General features: G+C 51.9%; 10 protein-coding genes and 1 non-coding gene across 11 annotated transcripts; 4 read left to right on the top strand and 7 right to left on the bottom strand.

Moving 5' to 3' along the window:
* Positions 1 to 1,821: 1,821 nt before the first annotated feature.
* BKA58DRAFT_443647 (heterokaryon incompatibility protein-domain-containing protein) lies at positions 1,822 to 3,459 on the top strand (the record flags this gene model as incomplete). Its single annotated transcript, XM_046173998.1, has 1 exon — positions 1,822 to 3,459. The coding sequence occupies one exon, from the start codon at positions 1,822 to 1,824 to the stop codon at positions 3,457 to 3,459; it is 1,638 nt and encodes a 545-aa protein (XP_046021297.1).
* A 726-nt stretch (positions 3,460 to 4,185) lies between these two features.
* Positions 4,186 to 5,473, bottom strand: BKA58DRAFT_41103 (uncharacterized protein). The gene is made up of 3 exons (XM_046172267.1): positions 5,313 to 5,473; positions 5,162 to 5,265; positions 4,186 to 5,114 (listed from the first exon to the last, which is right to left on the bottom strand). Exons 1-3 carry the CDS (start codon positions 5,370 to 5,372, stop codon positions 4,499 to 4,501), a joined length of 780 nt encoding a protein of 259 aa, XP_046021298.1. The 5' UTR covers positions 5,373 to 5,473; the 3' UTR covers positions 4,186 to 4,498.
* Position 5,474: 1 nt separating this feature from the next.
* Positions 5,475 to 6,365, top strand: BKA58DRAFT_41096 (uncharacterized protein). Its single transcript, XM_046172260.1, has 3 exons — positions 5,475 to 5,643; positions 5,718 to 6,110; positions 6,160 to 6,365. Exons 1-3 carry the CDS (start codon positions 5,637 to 5,639, stop codon positions 6,210 to 6,212), a joined length of 453 nt encoding a protein of 150 aa, XP_046021299.1. The 5' UTR covers positions 5,475 to 5,636; the 3' UTR covers positions 6,213 to 6,365.
* Positions 6,366 to 6,550: 185 nt separating this feature from the next.
* On the bottom strand, positions 6,551 to 7,426 carry BKA58DRAFT_443651 (histone-fold-containing protein; the record flags this gene model as incomplete). The annotated part of the gene is made up of 3 exons (XM_046173999.1): positions 6,551 to 7,046; positions 7,138 to 7,271; positions 7,331 to 7,426. 3 exons carry the CDS (start codon positions 7,424 to 7,426, stop codon positions 6,551 to 6,553), a joined length of 726 nt encoding a protein of 241 aa, XP_046021300.1.
* A 1,854-nt stretch (positions 7,427 to 9,280) lies between these two features.
* BKA58DRAFT_41227 (uncharacterized protein) lies at positions 9,281 to 11,024 on the top strand. The gene has a single exon (XM_046172343.1). The coding sequence runs from the start codon at positions 9,460 to 9,462 to the stop codon at positions 10,804 to 10,806; it is 1,347 nt and encodes a 448-aa protein (XP_046021301.1). The 5' UTR covers positions 9,281 to 9,459; the 3' UTR covers positions 10,807 to 11,024.
* A 25-nt stretch (positions 11,025 to 11,049) lies between these two features.
* On the top strand, positions 11,050 to 11,145 carry BKA58DRAFT_t81. The gene has a single exon. It is a non-coding gene; the product is annotated as a tRNA-Val (tRNA).
* Positions 11,146 to 11,713: 568 nt separating this feature from the next.
* BKA58DRAFT_322928 (glucan 1,3-beta-glucosidase precursor) lies at positions 11,714 to 12,758 on the bottom strand (the record flags this gene model as incomplete). Its single annotated transcript, XM_046167884.1, has 3 exons — positions 11,714 to 12,065; positions 12,117 to 12,425; positions 12,490 to 12,758. 3 exons carry the CDS (start codon positions 12,756 to 12,758, stop codon positions 11,714 to 11,716), a joined length of 930 nt encoding a protein of 309 aa, XP_046021302.1.
* A 389-nt stretch (positions 12,759 to 13,147) lies between these two features.
* BKA58DRAFT_392334 (glycoside hydrolase) lies at positions 13,148 to 15,341 on the bottom strand. The gene has a single exon (XM_046170997.1). The coding sequence runs from the start codon at positions 15,188 to 15,190 to the stop codon at positions 13,403 to 13,405; it is 1,788 nt and encodes a 595-aa protein (XP_046021303.1). The 5' UTR covers positions 15,191 to 15,341; the 3' UTR covers positions 13,148 to 13,402.
* Positions 15,342 to 15,733: 392 nt separating this feature from the next.
* On the bottom strand, positions 15,734 to 17,883 carry BKA58DRAFT_41299 (major facilitator superfamily domain-containing protein). Its single transcript, XM_046172395.1, has 2 exons — positions 17,413 to 17,883; positions 15,734 to 17,359 (listed from the first exon to the last, which is right to left on the bottom strand). The coding sequence occupies exons 1-2, from the start codon at positions 17,723 to 17,725 to the stop codon at positions 15,747 to 15,749; spliced, it is 1,926 nt and encodes a 641-aa protein (XP_046021304.1). The 5' UTR covers positions 17,726 to 17,883; the 3' UTR covers positions 15,734 to 15,746.
* A 1,687-nt stretch (positions 17,884 to 19,570) lies between these two features.
* On the bottom strand, positions 19,571 to 21,918 carry BKA58DRAFT_41287 (Aldehyde/histidinol dehydrogenase). Its single transcript, XM_046172381.1, has 4 exons — positions 21,560 to 21,918; positions 21,395 to 21,502; positions 20,978 to 21,342; positions 19,571 to 20,928 (listed from the first exon to the last, which is right to left on the bottom strand). The coding sequence occupies exons 1-4, from the start codon at positions 21,710 to 21,712 to the stop codon at positions 19,800 to 19,802; spliced, it is 1,755 nt and encodes a 584-aa protein (XP_046021305.1). The 5' UTR covers positions 21,713 to 21,918; the 3' UTR covers positions 19,571 to 19,799.
* Positions 21,919 to 21,953: 35 nt separating this feature from the next.
* BKA58DRAFT_368068 (nucleolar GTP-binding protein 2) lies at positions 21,954 to 24,150 on the bottom strand. Its single transcript, XM_046168932.1, has 4 exons — positions 23,904 to 24,150; positions 23,757 to 23,851; positions 23,442 to 23,708; positions 21,954 to 23,390 (listed from the first exon to the last, which is right to left on the bottom strand). The coding sequence occupies exons 1-4, from the start codon at positions 23,914 to 23,916 to the stop codon at positions 22,182 to 22,184; spliced, it is 1,584 nt and encodes a 527-aa protein (XP_046021306.1). The 5' UTR covers positions 23,917 to 24,150; the 3' UTR covers positions 21,954 to 22,181.
* Between the last annotated feature and the right edge of the window lies 1 nt (position 24,151).

The raw sequence follows: 24,151 nt of genomic DNA on the forward strand, positions 1-24,151 counted from the left end.
GCGCCACCCCGGGACTACGATTCCCATGGCCGTCTTGCCGATGCTCGAGACGCGTATAACGGTCTTGTTTCCTTTTGCGGCTGCCGGGCGGGTGGAAAAAGGACAGTGCTTCAGCTCTACTGTACCTGCTGCCTAGAGAGACTATCTCAACGACATCGACTGCGGATGACGAGGCTTGCGGCGATCGACGTACGATCGGATAGGCTAGGTGAAACGGTTAGTCACGTCTACCATACAGTCAAACGATCTTCGCGGATATTAGGTATGCCGCATGCATGTCTACCGTCGAAAAGAGCCGCGGAAGGGTGTTGAGTTACCACGAAAAGCATCCATAGACTACGCTTAGTGTTTGGTACCTGAGGCTCTGCACAGGTACTTGCTGCGCCGATGCCTGACCGTTCCGAGGGGTAATCTGTACCGGAAGATAGCTGAAAGTGTTTATCCGATGTTGACATGGGAGCTTGTACTTCAAGCTGATGTACCCGCCCGGTATACGGGCCTTTAGAGAGGGGTTAGAGTTGTCGCGTGAGGGGATTGACTTGCGCTTATGTACTGCATCGCGAGACTAGGTGCGACCTCCGATTATTGGTGGTGTACAGAAGCTCTTTGCTTGTTGCTTCACTTTTGTATCCAAGTATTCTGGGTTTGAAAATTTTCTTCCTGCTTACTCTCTGACCGCTTAGGTAGATCTTCACGATCAGGAAAGACGGACTACCTCTCGCTACTCCATGGCATCCTCACTTCGTCGAGACATCGGTCTACACCACTTGTATTCCTCGCTAATACCTTGTGAAGCCTGGCCAAGTTCTCCGAGCTCGCGTTGGACTTGAGCTACACCCTATATTCAGTCGCGAGATTTTAAATGATGTATTTTGAAGACAAGGTTATGCTGAACTTTTCATTCACTCTTGCAACATAACATCAGTACATGTGCTTACTCATATAGTAAGCTTGATCAAAGCCCAGTTTTTCGATCATATCCCGAGTCTTTCCGTGTCTTGTTCAACGTTGAGAGGGAAGAAGAGTCACGTCTACTGCTTACTGTTCTTGATGCTTGAATAGAAAAACTGGCAGCTGCAATCCTGCTTTAAAATGGAGGGTTAGATGTGTTTACAGATTGCTCGACACGACTTGGAGTCTCTAGAAAGATGAGCATCTTCGCTATAGTTGTTGTGCGAAACGGTGCTACTGGAATCTATTCCATGGTACCAGACACCGCCCACCTATCCGAGAAGCAACATTGCGAAACTGAACCACCACTTTCACTCCAAAAAAGGTAAGCAATCGCATATGACCTCAGAATTTATACGACGAACGCGCAACACGATAAGTGCACCCGAGGCTGCGCCTGCGTTTGCAGTACTCACCCGGGCACCTTACTAGATCGAATACGGGGTAGCCTCAGGCTCCTGCCAAGGCTGACATCTGTAACTTTTAGACGACCAACCTGTCTGAACACCACACAGTACCATCTACCTTCTTTTCTAGGGTCTGCTCTGGTGCCCCGTCCTGCATCCAGACATATGAGCAGTCGCGATGTCATGTCGCTCCGAAAGCGACGCTTACAAGTCAGCGTTGACTTACCGCTTCACCACCGGGAGCGGCGTCAACTTTCGTCTGATCTTGGAGAATATGAAGTCGCCTTGGCGCTTTCCATCGATTCTCACGTGGAGGGGACCCACCCTCACGAGAGACGGATTGACATACCTCGAAGACTCGGGGTCGTTCGATATCCAAAATGCTGAAGTATTCAAACATCAACCACTTCAAGACCCCAGTACCCAGCTCCGGTATCTATATTTGCTTCCAAAAGCGCAAAACATGGATCTCAATGGGCAAACTGTTGTTCGTTGCGAGCTTCTATCGGATGCTGAAGAGCAGGCGCCCTACTACATTGGCTTGTCCTACACATGGGGCGATCCTCACATTCGACGCCCGATACTGGTCGGTGATAAGATCTTCTGGGCTACTGAAAACCTCGCCATCGCTTTGGAGCATCTGCAGGAGGATGACAAAACCATCATACTCTGGATAGACGCTGTCTGTATCGATCAAACCAACTTGAACGAGAAAAGCATACAGGTCCAGCGAATGGGCGATGTCTTCTCATCTGCCGCTCTTGTAATTGCCTGGATTGGACCTGCGGCAGACGAGAGTGATTTGGCTATACAGGAAATCGAAAGTTATACAATCGGCATAGAATCACACTCAGGTTGGGGAGACTATCTCCGTGAAAAATACACAGCTTTACCACACAAATCAATCAACGCTCTGTTCGGTCGCCCATGGTTTAAGCGCGTGTGGGTTGGGCAAGAAGTTGCACTCAATGAACAAGTTATATTCATTTGTGGCCAACACGAGATTGACCGAGAAGACCTTTTTGCCTGCCAATTGGTTTTCTATCGATCTAAGGTTCTTTTCGAAGGCGTCCAATGGTCTGGAAGTTATGAACGATTTAAAGTTACAAAGCCTCTTCCTTTGCGCGACTTTCTGTCTGATGGTTACCACTTGGAGTTTGGCAGTGAGCTGGAGTCGTCTGATCCAAGAGACTTCATCTACAGTTGTTTCGGGCAGATCAGCGACACACTAGAATGCGAACTTCGAGCCGATTACACCAAATCAGTCGAGGAGGTATATACGGAATTTGCCGAAGCTTTGATACGAGCTGGGATGACTAAATGGCTAGGTTATATGTGGCGCCTCTCAAGAACATATGAAAATCTCCCATCGTGGGTTCCCGACTGGTCGAGCACAAGGTTGTGTCGCAATCCTGGGCCTGATATAACGCTAGAGGGAAGCGCTGTGGAGGTTTGTGATGTTGCAACAGGAAGCAAAGCACTAAAGATGTCCGCTCGACGTATTGCTCAGATCAGCCATATAAAACGCATCCCGCACTCCCGGCAAGGATGGTTTGGTGTCGATTCGCCCACGTCCGCACTGGAGGCGCAGGAAGAAGAAGACAAGATCATGTTGTCTTTAGATAGGATCCGACAAATTCTAGATGAACAAAAGCGATGGAGCCCGGAGGAAATCGATAAGGCTGTCTTTAATCTGTCGACCGGGTTTTCAACTGTTCGGGCGGGTTTTACATGGAACACTCAGTCGGAGCCAGCATACGATTGGCTCGGGTCATATAAGGCATTTCGAGGTCTTGTGAGCTCACCTGATCCCATGGTAAGCCCACAGACCTGGCGGGAGAACGCGAGCCGCGACTATCTCAACATGCTTCGGGACTCTAACATCACGGATCTCTTCGTAACTTCTACGGATATTGTTGGTACAAGCCGGGATGAGGTGCAGCCTGGTGACTGGGTATGCGTGCTTGGAAATGTTCGTGGAGTACGAATCCTCCGCGAGGTGGATGGGGGCTTTTATCGCATCGTTAGTGATGGCAACGTCTCTCCTCACGAGGACGTCGAGAACAGTGATGCGCCGGTTGAAATCATCACTATCGTTTGATACAGTGGACTACTAGCATTTATCGTGGTGCAGCCCTTAGATCTTATATCGCCCTACCTACTACGTAAACATGTTGCACCTTTGTTGATAGTTCTCATCCATGTTGTATAGGCTACCATATCCACCTTCAATTCTCGGTACAGCACCAGAGACAAGTTTATATCTGGTAAACTCGAGATTACTATATCACCAAGCATCTAACTCGTACGTCATGTATGTACTTAATAGTGTGATATAGTACTCTCGTTATATTACTACCAAGTGCGGTGTTCTGTGATGAGTACGTCCCAAGTCCTTCCCTTCCCGATGATAACCATTTTCCCAACCCTCTTCTTCTCACGGCACGTAATCACTTTCTCCTTCATCATGGCGTCCTCCATCAGCCGATTGGGGTGTGTTGATTTCAGATTCATCGCGTGAACCGCTCGTCTCCGGCGTGCTGCCTGTATGCTTCCGAGTTTTCTCGAGTGCCCTGTGTCTTGGTAGTTCCATGGTGCCGTTCTTCTAGATGCTCAGGAATATGTTCCTTCTTCGTAGGAATTTCTTGTGCGACATCTTGATTTTCTGCAGCGCCTGCATCGTGGTTCCCGTGTGGGTGAAGAGCAGCAATATGGCCCATCATGTCGTCGAATTTCACCATCTTGTTTAGAAGATCGACTAGCTCCTGTCGCTTGGGGTCGTGCTCTGAGGTGTTGCCGACTTGGTGATTAATGAAGTAGCTGAATTTGGCGAGGTCGGTTTGTAGCGTCGCGGTGTGAGCGTATGTCCATGTAGATGGTGGAAGCGGATTAGTTGACTGCTCGATTGACTGCATAGTTGGCGGAGGCGAATAAGGTGAGTCCTCCGTTGGCTGCTGAGGTGACTGTTCAGGTGACTGTGGAGTCATTATGCGGAACCTCTTCAGAAAGTCCCGGACGCTGCGGTCACCCGTTCCCTATTGCTTCTGTTCCTCGTCAACAAACGTCCTAATAAGGGACATCCGCGCCTCAGAATATAGACGCGGAAGAGGTCTGTCCACATGACAGAAACCTCGGCAAGCTCATGTTGACGGACCTGCCTGAGCACTGTAGCCTCCTCTTGGAGCGAAGCCTCGTCCACCACCTCTTGCGGGTCCTTGTGGCTGACGAACAGGTTTCTCTTGTGTGTTTGGTGTAGATGGACGACTGATACCGGATTCTTTCTTCTGAATGAATACGGAGCCGGGCTTTGGGGCGTATGTTGGGTCGAAGAGTTGGCGCGCAGGAGCTGCATGTGCCGTACGAGCGGGCGATTGCTCGTTGCTCGATCTAGGCTGGCTGTCCCTTCCACCGCGTCCTCGTCCTTTCCCTCGGGTAGCTTTGTTGGGGGAGTTGCTGCGCGAGTCTTCTGCGGCGGAAGCAGCTGGTGAGCCGAAGATGCGCTCTCGTGCTTCTGCGTACTTGCGCTCCTTCTCTGCTCGCTCCTTCTGTGCACGTGCCTTGCGCTCTTCGAAATCTGCTGCTGCTTTCTTCCGTCGCTCTTCTTCGCTATCGTCGTCGTCTAGGCTCATGCCTGCCATGTTGCGGGAGAGGACTTGAGGGGTGGGCTTGCGCGCAAGCATAGTGACTTTTGGCTTGAAGGTTGCTGCTACGGGCGCGGGGCGGACTTCAGGGTACCATTGAGGCTCTGGGTTTTCGCTGTTCCAGTCAGGTCTTGTCGCTAATAGTATGAAATAGCAACCTACGCCGCCTGCCAAAGCTGCTTGTTGAGTTCAGCATGCTGTGCTTTGAGTTGCGCTTTTGTGAGTTTGGGCTTTGGCTGCTCTTCTACAGGCTTCTCGTCTTCTTTCTATACGTTGTGAGCGCGTTGCTGTCGAAGAAGAGGGGCATACGTACGTCCGCGAGTGATTCCCAGTCGTCCTCCCAAGCACCGGCGGGTGTGTTCTTTGGCGCCATGATCTCTATGAGTGGGTGCTCTGTCTGGCGATAATAGAAGAGGTGTTGGTTCGAGAGCTCAAGTCGCGCGGAGGAGTTGTCAGTCCCACGGTATGATGTCGCCAATATTTCGAGGGTCCCCACATTGACCCCTGCGGCGGGCCGCGATTAGCTCCTCCACCGCTATGTCATTCACTGTTGCCTTCCACGGCGAGTAACCACACGCGTCGCAAACCCCTTCACCGCCGCTATCGCCCTTGGAACGCCCCAGCAAAATCCTCAAACATGTCAGGTAAGCCTCCACTACAAGCCAACCACCCACCATGGCCAACAAACGACCGCGCATTCAGCTAACTCACCCCTCAGACCGCGACGGCGACTCTACCATGCAATCGTCCCCCGCCAATATTGCCTCGGACGATGAAATGTTCCCCGACGAAGCTCTTCCAAACAACCCAGCCACACCGCTCAACGCCAACCTCGCTGGCGTAAACGAAATATCACCACCAAACTCACAATCCACAACTCGCGAGACTCTCGGCGTCAATTCTAACGGAAAGCGACCACTGTCTGGCGGTATGGCGCAAGCAGCGACGAGTAACGGTGCGGGTGGGAGTGGGACACATCAGGATGCTGAGACGGGTTACCAGTGGAGTAAGCAGGAGGATCAGCCAGGCTATGAGTGGAAGAATACTAGGGCGAGGGAGGAGGAGGCTAGGGCGTTGGACAACATTGTTGACAAGGGCTCTATGATTAGGTGTAAGTGATTTCTAACCGACAATAAAGCAGTACGCTAATAGATGCGTAGCGCGATACGGTGACCCGCTTGATGCTAGCATACCCTCGAAGACGAAGCGCTGAAGGTGGCCCATGAACATGCTCAAGGAGCGCTGAAACATACACACGAAGACTATCGTCAGGACGGGGGTTGCGCAAAGCACATGGTATCATGGTTGCAAGTTGCGCGTGACATTCTGGGTATCCGACGTTATGAGCCGTACAGAGACGAGCAATCCAACGACTTATGCGTTGAGACTATTGGTGGGCTTAACAGCTTCAACATAGCACCTCGGGAAGAATAGAACATATTCAGGTCCATTCCTCGACAACTCTTGTGCCAACCAATACTTCCGACCCTCCTATCCTAAACGCCGCCCATGCAGTGATATGTTCCATCCAGACAATACACGTCCAACTCCTCAATCGCTCTCATTCCCATCGTCGTCATCATCATCATCCTTGTTATCCTCCTTCTCCTCCAGCGGATCCTCCGTCAGCTCCTCCCCAACAACCTCCTCCTCAATTTCATCGTCTTCGACCTCTTCATCCTCCACATCCTGTGTCTCATCCCCCTCTTCCTCCGTAACATCCCCATCACCAGCATCTCCACTCTCCCTTCTAACCCTCTTCGTCGCCCTCTCACCATCATCTGCACCCTCCATAACCACGTCTCCGTTTGCCGCTGACTTGGCAGGCGTCGAGGTGGTAGCATCGGCGGAAGCAGTCGTGCCTTTCTTCTCCTCACGCACTTTCTTCCTATACGTGTTCCGCTTGTCGGCTTGTATCGACGTGAACTTTGTGACTTCGGCTTCGAGGCGAGGTAGCATAAAGGAGAATTCTAGATCCGTCATTGCGTCGAAGACGTCTTTGGGCATGACGGTTTTCTTGCCGCTGGCAAGGGCTTTTTCGGCGGCGCTGCATGGTTGTTAGTGAAAGCCTTCTAAGAGCAAGTTGCGTGCCATTGGCGCGTAAGTCTTCTGTCCTCGGGAGAGTGTGGAGATCGTACGTTGATGTGATGTAGTTAACAAACACAGTTGCGCTTTTGCTCATAGCAAGGAGCGCATCTTTTTGTATTTGGGTGTTTGGTGGCAGGACGCCTTTTGCCAGGCGCTGGACGATGGACTTTGGCAGGTTTAGATCCTATGGTCGCGTCATTAGTACTGATATTTTCCAATTGACCTCAGTCACATGCGACATACCTCGACACCCAAGCTCTCCTCTCTGGGTACTGATCTGGGTGGTGCGGGACTCTCTTCGTTTGACACCGCCGATACATTGCTCTTCCTAGGCGGCATTGTGTCGTATGATACTGTATACGAGGATCCGAAGATGACGTCGCTCGAGAGCTAGCGAGTGTGCGATTGCGGGGCGGCTTTCTTGGGAGTGGTGAGCGTGAAGGTGCGATGCGATCGTGATAGTTTTAGTGGACCCTGACGCGTGAGCACGCGTTGAGGTCTGGGCGCGATTTCGTGCCCAGTGCCATCGAAAGACGAGCCCTAGAGACATTTCCAAAACTACATCAACATCAGGCACTTGGGTCAAATTGCGACATGTATCATGACAAACTCTCATGCCTTTGAGCAACATAGAGAGGCTCGCACAAATCAAGCTTCCGCAAGGATTGTACTTTCGTGGATTCAAGCATCACAAGCCTCGCAACAAATATCAGGCGCGAAATGCTTCTGCACAGAGCAGCGTACTATAAACCTTCTTGACCTGACCTCTAAGAGAGATCTGTGGTGCCATCCAACGACTGATTGTTAGCGTGCAAACCGGAACCAGTCATCTCTTGATGTTGAGCATTTCTACCCATCGCTGCAGGTTGGCCGAACGAAATTGACAACGATACGCACATGTGCTGAGTATGAATCTTTTCTCGGAGAGATAGTAGCTGGTCTTTGCTTCGAAATCATCTTCCCATCGGTCCCAGACTTACATACTAACCTTGGAAGAAAGATGCATTGTCAGTGACATCATCTCATTTCCCCTAAGCCTCTTCCAACAGAGCAAAGTTTCGGATATCATGTAGTCAAAGTTAGACATGGACAATACGATAGCAGGACTTTGCGATTTTCAAGACCAAGGCCAATACCAGCGCCAATGCACACCTGTCGCATGCTCGGATAGCTCCTGTCCCTTATCGATACCTCGCCACGTGCGGCCCTAGTGCGATCTGAACACCCCACTAAACTAAAGCCCAGAGTGGTCCTTCCTCCACATCTACAATAACGCTACGGCGTCGCCATATTCAGCTCACAATATTTCTTTCATACCCACTAGATAAGCACTTCCCGTGTCTATGCCAGGACGCTGTCATCATGTCTCGAGGCGAAGCGGGCAACAAACCCGCTCCGGAGAAGTGAGCAGCTGGACTCTCGTTCTCCCCGAGCAGCACAGGCATATCGGTCCGCCAATCGTCGTCTTGTGGAAGCCAAGAGCCTTTCAAGCGCACCCAATCTCGAAGCGAGCACCCACCGGCGCCGTTGCGGAATGTGGCACGCCTCGAGAGACCCCGCCCATTCTCAGCTTTGCTCCAAACTTTTGACGTTGATCGCTCATAACAGCCGATGCAGGATGCGTGGCTAACAGATCGCTTGATCTCCAGCTTTTGGATCGCGGAGTACATGTGGAGACACCTATTGCTGATGCCATATCTAAGGTTCTTCTAGAGAGGCCAGCGGGGCGGATCTGGGGTATCAGCGTGGCTGAATCCAGACTACCAGCCAAGACAGCATGGCCTGCTTGGCTGCATCCCGCTGTCCAGCACTCTGCGGAAGAATGGCTGCAAAGGGCTCTTGGGTATTCGGGCCTCTGAAAGTGATGCGGCGCATGTTGGATAGTACATGGACGATCGAAATGATCAGGATAGGGATGAAACGGGTAGCTTGGTCCACGATTACGCCTACCACGAACATCCCTTCCATCTAGGGTTTGACAGCGCAGCCCTAACAGCGTATGCGCATACATCATGCCTTCAACCCAAAGGCTTCAAGGTAGATCCTTGGCAACCAGATGACGTTCAAAATGGCAAGGTACGCGCAAAGCCAACGGTAAGCAACATATAGGCCCAATATCCTCATGCACTCAGCCTCCCTCTCCTAGGCGGGTTACACCTTTCACCTTCCGTTATCACTATCTCAGTTGCATGCCCAGGAAATCCTCTCGTCCTTGGCGTACCTCTCACCCCGGCAAACGTTCTCCTAGTCTGGACTGCACCGATAACCGCGTGCCTGGAACCTGAGCGAATCGTCCACACCCACCCATCCGCTCTTAAGCCTTGCGAGGTCCCTGCATTGCTGATCATCTCTTCTTCTTTGTCCCAGCAAAAATGACGGTGCCAGCGTTGAGGGTTATTATCGATGGCGATAGCAGCAAGACATATAGGAGCGGAGAGAAGGTCACTGGAAAGATTTCTTTGGCAGTAGAAGAGCAGGAAGACATTGAGTCGCTGAAGGTGATTTTTGCGGGTAGTTGTGTCACCAAGACATCCAGGCCTCTACACGTGAACACGAAAACCCACCCATCTGCACAAAGTCATGAATACGAGGAGAAGATACGGCTCTTCAACCGCGAGAAAGAGTTGGTTTCCTGCCGCAGTCTGGGACCGCGGAAATATTCATGGGACTTTGAATTTGTATTTCCAGAGTCGACCGAACCCCAAATGAAGGGCATGGTACGCGGCTGCAATTATCTTCGCGAGCCACATCCGCTTCCGCCGTCCTTCCAGCTCAAGACGAGTGGGCCAGGCGGCGCGGCACAGATATCGTACTTTATCCAGGCCAGACTCATTCTCAGTGGGTCGACAGAGACTAAGAGATGTAAACACATACTACGATACCATCCAAGATCGACAGGCGACATTCCACGACGAGCGCAAACCAAATCTTCTGTGCTCCACGGCCAAGTCTGGAAACCAAATAAAGAGAAGGATGGATCTCGAGTCAAGAAGGTCTTCTCCGGTGTCTCTATGAACTCAACGCCCCGGATTGTTCCCACGCTGAACCACCCCGAAAAGGTGTGCCCAGGACAGCATATGCCGTTGTCACTCAGCCTACTCAACGCGCGGGACCCTGCCAACCATGCCGAACGGGAATGCATCATCGACTCTTTAAAGGTCACCATCTCAACGTACTCAACAACAAAGTGCGGGAATACCGTAACGGATCCCGAGGACGTCGTGTCCAAGCACATCACCTGCATATCGCGTACCGGCATGAATCGCCCAATACCGTTCAACAAAACGACGACATTAACGTCAAACTTCCGTCTCATCGATGACACCGAGTGCGTGCCAACCTTCAAGACTTACACAATCACTCGGCGCTACGCACTTGCTATATCGATCGGCATAAAATACAACGATCAGCACTTCACCATCCGCTCCAACACGCCCCTGGAAATTCTACCTCGCATACCCCGCGAACGCCTCCCACCACTAGAAGACAGAGAGGACTTTGAACAGCTACCAGAGTACACACCCAGAGAACCGTCGCGAGAGTTTGCGCCAGATTACGAATCTCTGTATGCGCTGTCTCGGACACCATCTAGTTCGCACTCAAATCCACTGTCCTTGGTGGGGTCGAGAAGTTCAAGTCTCTGCTCTGGAGGCTCAGCACCAAGCTCTGCAGTTTCGACACCGGGTCTGGAAATTGAGCAGCCTGTATATCGTTTATAAGTGTTGGAATATAGCTTGTTGTCAAGTTGTGGAGTTGGTGGGGCTAGGCGGTGGGTATGATAGGACGCCATGTTGACGTTTGCCGAAAATTTTCCCTTCCGCGTTCGCATCCGTTCTTACTTGTATGGATACCTTTACCTCATAGATTATCAAGTCATATCCCTAAACAAAGATGCTGTTGCTGTCGTATGACCAGATTTTGAGGACTTGAATTTTTTAAATTCTAACTTTTGCATCAAACAAGGCTCGTTGGTGTAGTTGGTTATCACGTCAGTCTAACAAGAGCTTCACAGCTCGTTAGGACACTGAAGGTCCGGAGTTCAAACCTCCGATGAGTCAAGCTCGTCGGCGCTCGTAAGAGTGCATCGAACTTTTTTGATATTTTCTGGTGTGGTGAGAGTAGTCTTTTTGCCCCTACAGATAACTATGCTTGCTAGTCAAGAGATTTGTATTTCGCGCTTGAATGGCAAATAGTAGGTGCAATGAGAACCATGGAAATCTCTCTTTTACCTATCTTATGAGAAAGCTACGAGGCCGCCACTTCAAGCCTGGCATAAGTCCAAATATTACTTTTCGTGGCTGGATGGAATCTGGCAAATGCAATGCAGACAACGAGACTCTCTCGTTTACTTGGGTCTTAGGCAAGCCATGTACGTTTCTGTGTAAGCAGGTACACTCCGTCTCCTTGAGCTGACTGATAGTTCGTGTGACCAAGTGGTCAAAAACAGTGTTCGCAGCAATATCAGGCCGCACAATACATTGAAGAACGAACCGGCCGTGACCTTTCCATACGGAAAAGCAATGCGTCTATACTCTATATGCGTACATATCCTAACATCGACATGTACTAACATTTCTCGCACCGTCTATCTTCAGCACATACCCCCCCGCCTTGGGGGCATTGCACTTAAGCCTTAACACCGCACTTAAGATCGAACTTAGTCTTGCGGTCGGAAGTCATAGCACCCCAAGTCGTCTCATCAGCAACCTTTCCATTGTCACCAATGGAAGCAGGCTTCCACGGCTCATCGAAAGCCTCAAAGTAGAAGCCGTTGAAGCCCCAATCGAGCAGGGCGCAGAAGCCGGTTTGGTAGAAGTGCTTAGCGTTGTCCAGTCCGCCCTTGGCCTCGTCGTAGTCGGTGCCAACGGCCGTGGGCCAGCCGGTTTCGCCGGTCCAGATCTCAGGGGCTTTGGAACGACCGCCGGCTACTTTCTCGATGTGTGCGGTCGCTTGGAACATGTCGTCGAGGTAGACGTGGCTACAGATATGTTAGTTTACGGATATATTGATAGACATGGGAAGTGCGTACGTAGCGTTATCGCGGCTGGCGCCCTGCCAGAAGGCGAAAGCGTTGACCATGATGATATCGGCGGTGCCGATGATAGCATCACCGGTTCCGTCGGCGAACTTGTTCCACGAGTCTGCGGTTCCAACCTTGATGCCAGAGGGAAGCTTAGACTTGACAGTCTTGATCTTACCGGCGAGCTCCTCGCCAGTGAAGTTGCCGCGGTAGAGTGTCTCGGAGCCGACGGTGACGGCGTAGATGGTGTCGGCGTATTGTTGGGCAACGTCGGTGATGGCCTTGAGGTCCTTGTTGAAGGACTCCTCGACATCGGGCCTGTGGTGTCACGATTAGTATACTTGGTCGTGATATTTGAGGTTTCCGGAGGGGTGAAGCTTACCAGATACCCAGAACGACCTTGAAGCCTGCTGACTTGGCAGCCGGGAGGGCGTTCTTAGCCATGTCGCAGTCCGAGGCAGCGTAACCACGGACAATGGTCGAGCCAGAGTTATCCTTGATAGCCTTGAGGTCGGCAGAGTAGTCTGCCTGCGTCTTGCACTCTCCGCTTCCCATCTTCGTTCCTAGGGCCCATCCCATCTTTCCCTTCTCAGCGGCTGAGACAACTGCTGGAGCAGCTGCAAGCGCAGCGGCGACAATCGAGAAACGCATCTTCGATTATAGTAGTAATGTAGTGGGTGGTGCGAAAGTTGCAAACGGCGGATCTATGCGGAATGAAGAGTTCGACGAGGCCCAAATACGAACAGCAAAAGAACGAGTGTATGAATCTACTTTCCAACCGAAGAAAGAATGACTGTGACGTAGAGTCGTGGGGAGATTGGTTAAAGAGAGATGAGAAAGGAAAAGAAAGGCCTTGGTGCCTGGGGTTCGAAGGGGATGATTCAAGGGGGCCGCGCATCCACGCGCTAGGCTCGTGTGTGTTCCTGGTTTAGAAACATCGGCCGCAGTCAGGTACACCAATCATGGCGCGCACCGCCACATGCTTGACATGCTTGAAGAGTGGGGCTGCGGAGTTGCGGCATGGGTTCTATGGGCGTCGAGAACATCGAGGGCGTAATGTATGTAAGGGGGTTCAGGTGTTGTGCAAGATGGAGGGTGGAGTGTATGCTGATTGTAGTTGGCGAGGGCCTTTGTTTTTCTCGCCTATTCTAACGTCGCGTTCGCGTCTTGTTGCGAGGGTTCACGCAATTTCGCCGATCACAGCATGTGCCCTCCATGGATGTTGCGGGCAAGTATGGGAAGGCTAACACAGCAACAAACTTCATCCCTCATCCTCGAAGTTACATACGCGTCACCTACCCCCTAGATAGCCGAAAAGGATGCGCCTCAGTGTTCAACACAAAGTCATCCAAGCTAATCAAGTCCGTATCTGCAAAGCACAGGTAAAAGTACTTGAGCGTCTCAGCCATCCAGAAGCTCTCCATGTAATCCTCCTTCTTCGATCCGAGGACAGTAACGTCCAAGATCGCTGCATTCGCGAGCTCGGTATCCGTTGCACTGGCTACGGCTTCGAACATTTGCCATGCTGTCTCGCGCCAGATGGGATCGCCTGTGATACGCCATAGTATAAAGACGGATTCGATGGCCTCGGGACGTAGGATGTAACGGGGATCTTTGGCGGTGGTGAAGCCTTTGGGGAGATGGGGTTTGTATTGTGGTCGTGCAGCTGCATCTACAGCATAGCGCTCTTCGTCCCAAGCGCAGGGCTTGCGATGATCTGAGTTGGGGCACAGAACCATGTTGTACCGTTCTGGCATGATACCGGTAGGAAATGCCTTATAAGCATATGCGCATCCGCGGGCAAGCTTCGCTCCAGTATCGAGGTACTCATCGTCGTCAAACAAGCGCCCACCGAGCGCAAAAAGTCCGCCAATAAAGCAAGACAGATGCTCACTTTCAGGATCTAGACTAGGACCATCCACGTGAACATCGACATTACCAGAGATTAGGATATCCTCCTTCCCTGGTATCATAGGTGCGAAGAACAAGTTGTTCATCGCCGTATCCATAAAAGCGCGTGACATGGTCTCGTATTTGCTCGAACTGGGTTCCTTCGAACCAAGCAGAGCGTGCGCCTTTGGTAGGTACTCATACAGAGAGTCTGCATTCCCGCCTATTGTGAACTGATACCCAGAGACGACGTCCTTCGCGCTCATGTGTACCATCATGGGCCACATACCCGGCAGCTTCGTCGCGTTCTGACTCTCGGCAAAAACATCCATCAGTTTCGACACAGCAGCATAGTACTTGTCGTCTCCGGTAATCTGGCTCAGCCTGCTGAACTCGAGCGTAATGGTGCCAGGACTAGCACTGACTACCTGGTTCTCAACTATCAAACCAGTGCCCTGCTTTGCGTCTTCAAAGTTGATAAAGTCAACAGGCATGCCGTTCTCCGTGTTGAAAGCGCCATACAGCAGGTCGCCCACTTCAATCGCCTTCACCTTCAGCACCTCGTGTCCGCTCAAGTCGTATGCAGCAAGGAGCCCACCCAGGTACCGGATACACGTCTCGAACGTATTGACCGTTGGTGCTGTAGACTTGCCGAAATCGATCGTCGCTACTGCTTCGACTGCTTCGTAGAATTCATCTCGCATGCCTAGCATCCAGAGTGTGTCTAGTGAATCCACCAAGGTCGCAGCCCAGCCAGAGAACTGGTCGACGTACTCCCCACTTATGGGTTTTAGAGCATCCTTCATCCATGCCTTGCTCCTGTAGCTTTCCCAGCTCTTCTGGAACACCCTCTTCACGTATCGTCGTCTCCCCTCTTGTACGGTATGCACACCGTTCGGGTCAGGTTTGAAGTGGTGTTGTATGCGAGGCCGACCCGTAAAAGGCGGAGGAAGTTTGGGGGTTCGCGGTGGTGGGTAGGTGAAGTTCACAGAACTCCAGTCGAAGCTACTCGGCGTCGCAACGATGTGCGGGATGTGAGATGGATCGTTCATGTAGCGCGCCAACGCGGCGGTGGACCTGTGATCCTGTGTGGCATGGCGAGACGGAAAGGCTTCGTCTTTGGGAAGGAAGTAGTATATCCAGCAGAGGATGGAGACGCTGAGGACGACATGTCGAGTGCGCACGCGTGGCATTGCTGATGCGCGCTCAAGGACGGCGGCTAGAAGCTAAGGGAATATAGACGCTTTCCATGGCCAGATGCAATGGACGAGATGCGCGGGGGAAGGGCCGATGCGATTGCATATTGCGCAACGTGTTACGTGTCTAGAAGAGTGCTATGCGGACGGTTTCTGATACGTTACTTGCATGCCTTGGCCGCGGCTGATGATGATCGCCGAGGATGAACCATGCAAGGCAAGGGCGATCTCACCATCCCCACAAGGGAGTGACAGGAGCCGTGTTAAGTTGCTACATACACAGTGTTATATTTCCATGAGTATACTGTAATCAAGGCAATGTATACTTCTAGCTGGCATTTATTGTACAGCGTCCTGAAATCGGTCGTCCTGTACTGCCTTCATCACACATGTCACCAGAATCACGAGAAAGAAGCAATTCAGTGGGTTCGGAATATCGTTGATCTTGTATTAACTAATGATAATAGGAGAGGGGTATACAATGCTGATGCCATGCGTCAAAATGCACCTTCAACTTTTCGACCGTAAAAACGCTACAACAAAAAACAAACATCTACTTCCTGCTACTCGCCCGGCTATTCGTTCTCGGCCTGGTAACAAAGCTTTCCCTTGTGTTGACGCGGTCGATATCGAACGGATTGGGGTTGAAGTCGAGATCCCTGACTGTTCTCCGACTTCTTGTTGAGCGGCCAGTCTGAACTTTCTTGAGACCCTCGCCGTCGGTCTCCTTCTCGGTCTTCATCTCTTCGAACTTGGGTGCGGACTCTTCCTCGTGTGCCTCCTCCTCGACTTCCTCCTGAGGTGTAAGAGTGTTGGCGCGCGAGGTATCCTCTGATTCGACACCGGCGGCTTGTCGTGCAGCCTTTGCGGCTTGTTGGTTGCGGATGCGCTCCATGAAGGCTTCGGATTGTGCGGCGTACTTGCACTTTTCGCGGATGGTCTTGCCGTACTTGTAGAACAGGAAGGGGAGCGGGAGACAGGCGACAGCGAGGAAGGCGGGTACGGATGAAGCCCAGTGGATACCAAGGCCCTTGTACATCTGCGAGGTGAACAGAGGGAAAGCAGCACCGAAGATCGAACGGATGATACCGTTGCCGGCCAGGACGGATGCGGCGAAGATGGTGTACGAGTCGATAAGGTAGTTCATGATGGATAGGAAGATGAGCACCATGCCAAAACCGAACGGAATGGAAGCGACGACGCTGGCGGCCCATGGTAGCGATGGCGAGTTGGTCCAGGCAAACCAGAATAGACCGATGGGGAGTGCGATACCGCCGATGATGCACATGGGCAGACGTGCCTCTGGAGCTGCGAATCCGCGGCCGGACTCGTTGACCTTCTTCATGTACATCTTGTTGTCGACTGTAATGACGTATGTGATAGCGAGCAAGACTCCGATAGCGACGGCGACGAAAGGTAGACCACTAATACCCTCGTTCCAGCCACGACCGATACGGTAGACGATGGGGAAAGCGCCGAAGAGCATGTAAAGGATACCGTAGATGATGGCGTGGTAGAGGGAAAGGAGCAGGACAATAGGCTCGCAGAAGAGCAGGATCCAGGGACGCTTGAGACCGGTTGCGAAAGCCTCTCCGAGCGAAACCTTGCCTTGGTCAATATCAGTGCGAGATCGGTAAACCTTTCCAGACAGCTTCGAGAGTTTCTCAGCACGTTTCCTGAGCAGAACCGGAGCGTATGTCTCAGGAACGAGGAAGGTGGTGATGACGAGAATCACACCAGCCCAGATAGCCATGAGTCCATTGACCCATCTCCAACCTTCAGTCATGCCCAAGAATCCACCAATAATCGGACCGAGAACGGGACCCATAAACGGCGCTGCGGAGAAGATTGACATGGCCAGTCCACGCTCATTTGCGGAGAAGAGATCGGCAATGACACCTCCAGCGTTGGTGAGAGGACTGGAACCGAAAGCGGCAGCGAAGAACCGGAGGATGAGCAGGCCGTAGATGGTGGGCGCACCGGCGGCACCAGCATTGAAGGCCATGAAAGCAGTGTATGTTCCGACGAAGACGATTTGACGACCGTACAATTCCGAGAAGGGAGCCCATAGTAGAGGTCCGAGGGCGAATCCGAGAACGAAGAGCGATACACCGAGTGTGACAATTTCCTGGCTGACGCTGAACTCAGCCATGATTTGTTGGATGCCTGGCATATGTTAGATGTTGTTCTGTATTCATCTCGCGTCGCGGAATACATACCTCCAGAGAAAGCCGATGAACAGAATGATACGACGAGAACCGAGTTGGCGACCGCAATGGCCATGATCCACTTCTTCGTCTTGGGCCAGGTCATTGGATTCCTGGGGTCATTGTCGATCCACTCCACAACGTAGGGATCCTCTTCTGTTCCCTCGCCCTCATAGTCGTAGTTGATAATCTCCTTGGTCACAACACCCTGATCCGTGATCATCTTCCAATGCGAGATGCCTTCCCTTCCAGACTCGACATCCATGTTACTTCCGCTACTGCTGTTCGCCGCAGAGCGATCGGAGACCTGTTGGTCTTTCTCCATTGTGATAATGCGATCGATTCGATGTGTCGGCGTCGAAGATTGATCGATAATATTCGTTGAAAGGGTAAAACGGAAGCGATGTAGGGACAATGCCCAGGTATATTAAAAGGGTATCTAAGGGAAGGATATAGACGAAAAGTAACCTCGGAGTGGGAAAGCAAGACGATCACCGCGGGAGACGCTACATATAAAGAACGCACAAGTCATGCGATGCAGCGGTAAGAGACGCCGCTAGCAAATGCATAACCAGGACAAAACAAACCGGGCGACTGCCCAACCATCTGGATGCGTCCCCATTCCCGACTCGCGCGCAACGCTCCAAATCCGCTTGCAACGTGCGATCCATGAGGCGATGACACCATGATCAAAAATCTCAGGTCTGCTCGGCCGAAGCGTCGCGCTAGGCTCGAAGCAGCCACCTTATTCGAAAGCTTGGCTCGCGGAGCCAATCACAGCTGCCAGACGAAGAGCAGGCGCCGAACACGGCAAGGATAGCGGCGCTGGGAAAGGTGCCGCTATGCATGTTGCAGATCGCGGACAGTGCGTCATAGGGCTCTGACAAGGGTTCTCGATCTCGAAGCAGAATGTACCGAGCTGCCGAGGTTACCCTGTGGGTGTTCCAGGGATTTACTTTTAGAAGCTCGAGATTTTCGTGCTGTTTCCGCTGTCTGGAGTTAACGTGCGGATGGTGGGCGGAGAGTCGGCGTCGGCGTCGGCGTCAAAATCGATCTCTCCGCCTAAGACTCAGATCTAAAAAGAGGAGCATACGCGTATTGTTTGCATGGACATGGAGATGCTTACTGATGATTGAAGCTGATGAAGCGTGAGTAGTTGCTTAACTCCATCACCACGACCGAGGCAATACTAGCAACTTTGCCTTCACTGCGCGTGTATGCATACGAGGCTCATCTCATCTCATACTCGCTACTTGACACCAAAGCGGTACCTCGCACGATAAGATGCGGCATTGATTCCTCAGCACAATCCGCTCCGCTCCACCCTGGCTCCTGGTTCGGACCAAGATGTGCTGTCCCGATTCCGACCCGGAATTCGGTGTAATTGCATCATATCTCACCAGCCTTGGAAGTCACACAGACCCCAAAATCATCTGTTGGATATCTCTCCACGCAAAGCGCAATATTCAGTTTTCTAAGCCAGACCCGACAATGCAAATCACGATCCCAACGGCCGTATTTTCACCCTATCTTCTGGAAATTGCTCGAACGCCCCCGTGCATTGCGGCTCCAAAATAAGCTTCTAGGGTTCGCTTCGAAACGAACGGGGCTCCCGATAGCTGGTGGGTCGGATCACGACTCATGCAGGTTCTAGAAGATGCGTTGAGCCGCGTCGTGAGATTGGACCCATCTCTCAACGTTTTCTGTTGTTGTTGCCGAGGTACATGTACATGTTGTGACTTTGGATAAGGTGCATGAGGGTTTGAGGCGGCTCTCATCCCATTCGTGAGAAAGGTCGAACAGCTACCTACATTGCGTCAAGCTTTTGTCAACATTGGGTTTGATACTAATGTAGACTATAGCGCATTTGTTCAGTTTCTTCTTTAGATCGAGTGTTCTACATAGTCGCTAATGCCTGAGGCAGCTGTCTAGTGTCCGCAATTTCGACAAGTTCAAGCCACAGAAAAGGTAGACCAACTTTATCCAGTAGGCAGATCAATGGATATTCCGAAGTGTGCATCAGCATCAGCGTTTGTAATATATCATGCTTTCGTAACGCCACTATATTCACCGCGATAGGGGTGCTTTCCACGTAGACTGTTGCAGACCGGCTGTTTCATCTTGTGCGCTCAGTCTTATTACAGTTATGAGAACGTACGGATGAGAACGTGTCTGCAACGAGCTCTTGTTTTGTGTTGTATACATCTTCGCAGCATCACATGCTAAAATCACACGTGCGGACTCGTAACACAACTTTTGAAACATAACTTGCGCCGTTCTAATTCCATATACATGTCGTTCCCTTTTATCATAAATCATTTGTACCAATGCAACGCCAACGCCAATGCTAGCTTAACAAGCCATGCTTTCCTCCCTCAATCGACGCTGCGTAATCCATCTTACACCTCGTTGCTAGGATACGTAACCTTGTCCGTAGGCATGAACTCCTCCTTAATCGCTCTCATATTGACGAACCTGGCCAACAAGTTCGCACTACCAGCCTTGTCGTTCGTCCCACTAGCCCTCGATCCACCGAAAGGCTGTTGACCAACAACCGCACCAGTGCACTTGCAGTTGATGTAGAAGTTACCAGCAGCATCCCTCAGCTTCTCAGACGCGTACTTGATAGTCTCCCTGTCCTTTGCGAAGACAGCGCCCGTCAACGCGTACTCGGACGTCTCGTCGATCTGCTTGATGATGTTGGCGAAGGCGTTGGGCGCCGCGTCATCGTAGACGTAGGCTACGAGGACGGGGCCGAAGAGCTCGCGGGATAGGAGGGGGTGGTTGGGGTTCTTGGTACGGTAGATGGTTGGGTGGATGTAGTAGCCCTTGCTGCTGTCGTACTTGCCGCCGACGACGAGTTCGAGCTCGCTGTCGTTCTTGGCTTCGTCGATGACGCCCGAGAGCTTCTTGAAAGATGCTTCGTGGATGACGGGGCCGATGAAGTTGGAGAAGTCGGTGGGCTCGCCAATCTTTAGGGCTTCGACCTCTCGGACGAGAATCTCCTTGAACTCGGGCCATGCGGACTCCGGTACGTATAGACGGGAGCAGGCGCTGCACTTTTGGCCTTGGTACTCGAATGCACCGCGGACGGTCTGGATAGCTGCGTTGTGGATGTCGGCATCTTTGTGGACGAGATGGAAGTTCTTTCCTCCAGTCTCACCAACAATCCTGGGGTAGCTCTGGTACTTGCCCTCGGCTACACCGTTTGCGATCTTGCCGTATAGTTGACGGAAGACCGATGTGCTACCAGTGTAGTGCAGAGATGCGAATTGCCTGTGCGCCAGAACTTCCTGGGTTACCTCCACGGCATCACCGGGCACCCACTGGATCACGTTTGGTGGAAGGCCGGCCTCGATAAGAATCTGGTAAAGAAGCCAGTTCGAGGCGATCGCAGATGGGGAAGGCTTCCAGACAACGACGTTGCCCATCAGGGCTGGGGCTGCAGGCAGGTTACCGCCGATGGCTGTGAAGTTGAATGGTGACACGGCGTAGACGAAGCCCTCGAGAGGTCGGTACTCAACGCGGCTGCACTTGTTAGCTTCGTTCACCAGCTACAACCAGATCATATACGTACTTCCAGACTCCCGGCGAGTTGTGTGTGGGCTGATGTCCGTATGTGTCTTCCGCATACTTGACATTGAACCTCAGGAAATCGCACAGTTCGGCCGCCGAGTCAATCTCGGCCTGCCACGCATTCTTGCCCTGTCCCACCATGGTCGCAGCCATGATCTCGTACCGGTACTTTGTGGCAACGAGGTCAGCCGCCTTCAGGAACACGGATGCACGTTCGGCGAAGGGAAGCGCCTCCCATGCTGGCTTAGCAGCTAGGGCTGCGTCTATGGCTTTCTTGACATCGGCTGCACTGGCATTGGAGTATTTGGCGATAACGTCGGCGTGAGAGGAGGGATTGTTCTGGGTGAGGATTGAGGAATTGTTGATCTGAAGGGTGTTAGAGTGGCACAACACTTGTATGACGTGTGGAAAGGCCTACATATTCTCCTCCTACGGCAAGAGGTACTTGTATTGGTCCTTGCTTCTTCATACGTGCAACCGCATCTTGAAGCTTCTGGCGGTCTACCGAGCCTTTCGCGTAATGTTGCTGTGATGTCTACTTAGCAAATTGAATCTGAATAAATCCATCATTCTCTTTTCTTACGTTGGGCTCATTGTTGATGGTAGGAATCTTGAAGTTTGCGAGCGTCCCCGCATACCGTCTGGATGCGATCTGCGCGCCAGCATAGGCTGCGGGCAGCGCACTCAGAGTCTTGGAAGCAGAGCGCAGAGGCTGGAGACTCTTTGAAGAACCCATTTTGTATGTAGTAATAGATTTTGAATGGCCAAAAATCCACAGGAGACGCGTCGTTATGTATCTTGAGCTATGAAGCTTGACGTGATGGAGCTCTCGGTTTCCGTCGGCTCTCACCCCAAAGTGTGGGGCGGCGAAACCTACCTATGGGAGCGAACATATCGCCGAACCTCCCATCGGTGTGGGGTTGCAGCTTGGAGAGAACTTTTTCACTTGTAGAATGGTATGATGCAGGTCCGATATCGCAGGACTTATTCGGTCAGTAGCGGTACACGATCCACCCACGCTCATCGCAAGGCTTTCATCGGAAGGCTCTATAATGTCTAGGATCAGGAATGTAAGATTGCCTTCAAGAACATATATCATTGTTAGGCCCGATATCTAGTCGGAGCTTTTTCCTATGTGCGAGTCAAGTACACTAGCACTATAGCCTTACGAACGCCATTTCGCCATAACAGTCAATACAAGCTGCCTACTCCTCCATAGCCTCTGTATCATTTGAATCATCACCCCAAAGACCATCAAGCTTGAACTCCGCAGCCCACTCCTTGACAATCTCCTTCTGATCGCCAACAAGTCCGCCCTTCGTAGCTGGTGCAGTCTTGGTGGTAGAAGGCTCGGCAGGTGTGTACTTGGGAGGGCTGGTCCACCCTTGAATACGACCATCTCTCCAGTCAACAATGACAGTCTGTGCCGCGGCATGCATGTTGGGTACACCGCCCTTGCCCAGCCGGCCTCTCTTCCTTGCTACCTGAACTAAGAAGTCGGTCGTCCTGTCGTTGCCCACAGTGTGTAAAGGAGGTAGATCGTAGACTGCCATCAGTTTCGAGAATAGTTCCTCCGAAGACGACAGTCTCTTGATGAGCAGACTGACAGCGGGAACGGGGTCGTCAATCTCTCTCGGGGGTACGGCGTTCAGCAAAATGAGGCGCGCCTTCTGTTGTACTTTGCTATCCTTAGAACCTTCGGTGTTGGGGAAAACGATACCAGGGGAGTCGATAAGTTTCAACTTGTTGTCAATCTTGACTTCGCGCAAACTGGTGGTAACTCCCGCCTCAGCACCAGTAGGACAGCCAGCAGCCCTGCCGCCTACTCTCGATGTCAGGGCATTGATGACGGATGATTTGCCAACGTTGGGATATCCAATAATTCCGACATGGACTGAGCGCTTCAACTGACGGGACTCAGCGAACGTCTTGAGAGCCTTGAAGAGTGTCTCGGATGTTCCCTTGATTGTGAGGTCCTTGTGCTCGAAGGTTTGCGCGTTCGGCGCAGATTTGGATGCACGTAGAGGAAGAGTAGGGAATGAGCGACGTAGATGAATCAACCATGCGCGAAGAACCGGCGGTGGGACCAGGTCGATCTTGTTGAGGATGAATATCAAGCGCTTGCTTGAACGGTCGGCTGCCATGACTGCCTGCTCCACCTCTTTCGATCGTGTTCCCATTGGGTCGCGAGCATCGAGCACGTACAGCACAACATCCGCGGCGTCGACAACCTGCTTGTACACCTTGTCGAACTGTTTTCTTGACGCATCTTTGCGGACCTTGACTGCGTCATCGCCATCCGATTCGTCGTCTTCGCTGTCTTCCATAGCATCCGGGTCATCGTTCTTCTCGAATTCCGCGGCGCGCGCTTTTGCGGAAGCCAGGAGAGCTGCCATAGGGTTGAACTTGTTGTCCTGCATCTCATTAGTAAGGTGGCGCATCGTATACTAACCACGTAGACTTACCACCTGCATCGAGTCCTCGTCTTCGCTGTCATCGGCAAGTAGTTCGTCGCCTTCAGCATCGAATTGCTCGAACTCTTCGTCATCCTCCATGGCATCCTCGGCGGTTGCGCCCTTCTGTTGTTGCTCCTTCGCTAGCTGGCGTCGGCGCGCATTGTCTTCTTCTTTCCTCCTGCGCTGCTCCTCCACTTCTGCGAGAATCTTATCTTTGTAGGGGAACAGGTTGGGAATGCCGGGTTCCTTCTTGGTCTTTGAGCGCCACGTCGGGTCCTATACTTGTCAGAATGCGAGTGCTATAGTCGCGCATAGTTGTAATACCTTCTTCGCTAGCTTCTTCGCCTTCTTCTGCTTCGCCGCTGAAGCCTTCTCGATCTTGTGCCGTAACCGCACGGGTACGCGCTTCGACTTTGGCTCTAAAACGGTCGTCAGTACTAGACCAAGGCTGAATGCTGTGGTGTGCCTTACTTCCGACCTTCATATTGAATTGTTGGCGTGGTGTATGTTATCGCAATCGTCTACAGAAAATATCGAGGCGATCCAGAAAAAGTTCGGCACGTGAAATGTTCTGCCGCTTGTGTCCGCCTAGCTAGCTTTGGCCCCACCCCCGCGGCCCTGGCCATGCTCAACTCTCACGCCCTCCAACAACCCAGATGGAAACTGATCCATCTGTGTCCTGGATGCATCTTTCGGAAGCGTCACAAGCAGACCAGGCT

Source organism: Alternaria rosae, assembly GCF_020736505.1.
Source record: "Alternaria rosae strain MPI-PUGE-AT-0040 chromosome Unknown BKA58scaffold_10, whole genome shotgun sequence".
Lineage (NCBI taxonomy): Eukaryota > Fungi > Ascomycota > Dothideomycetes > Pleosporales > Pleosporaceae > Alternaria > Alternaria rosae.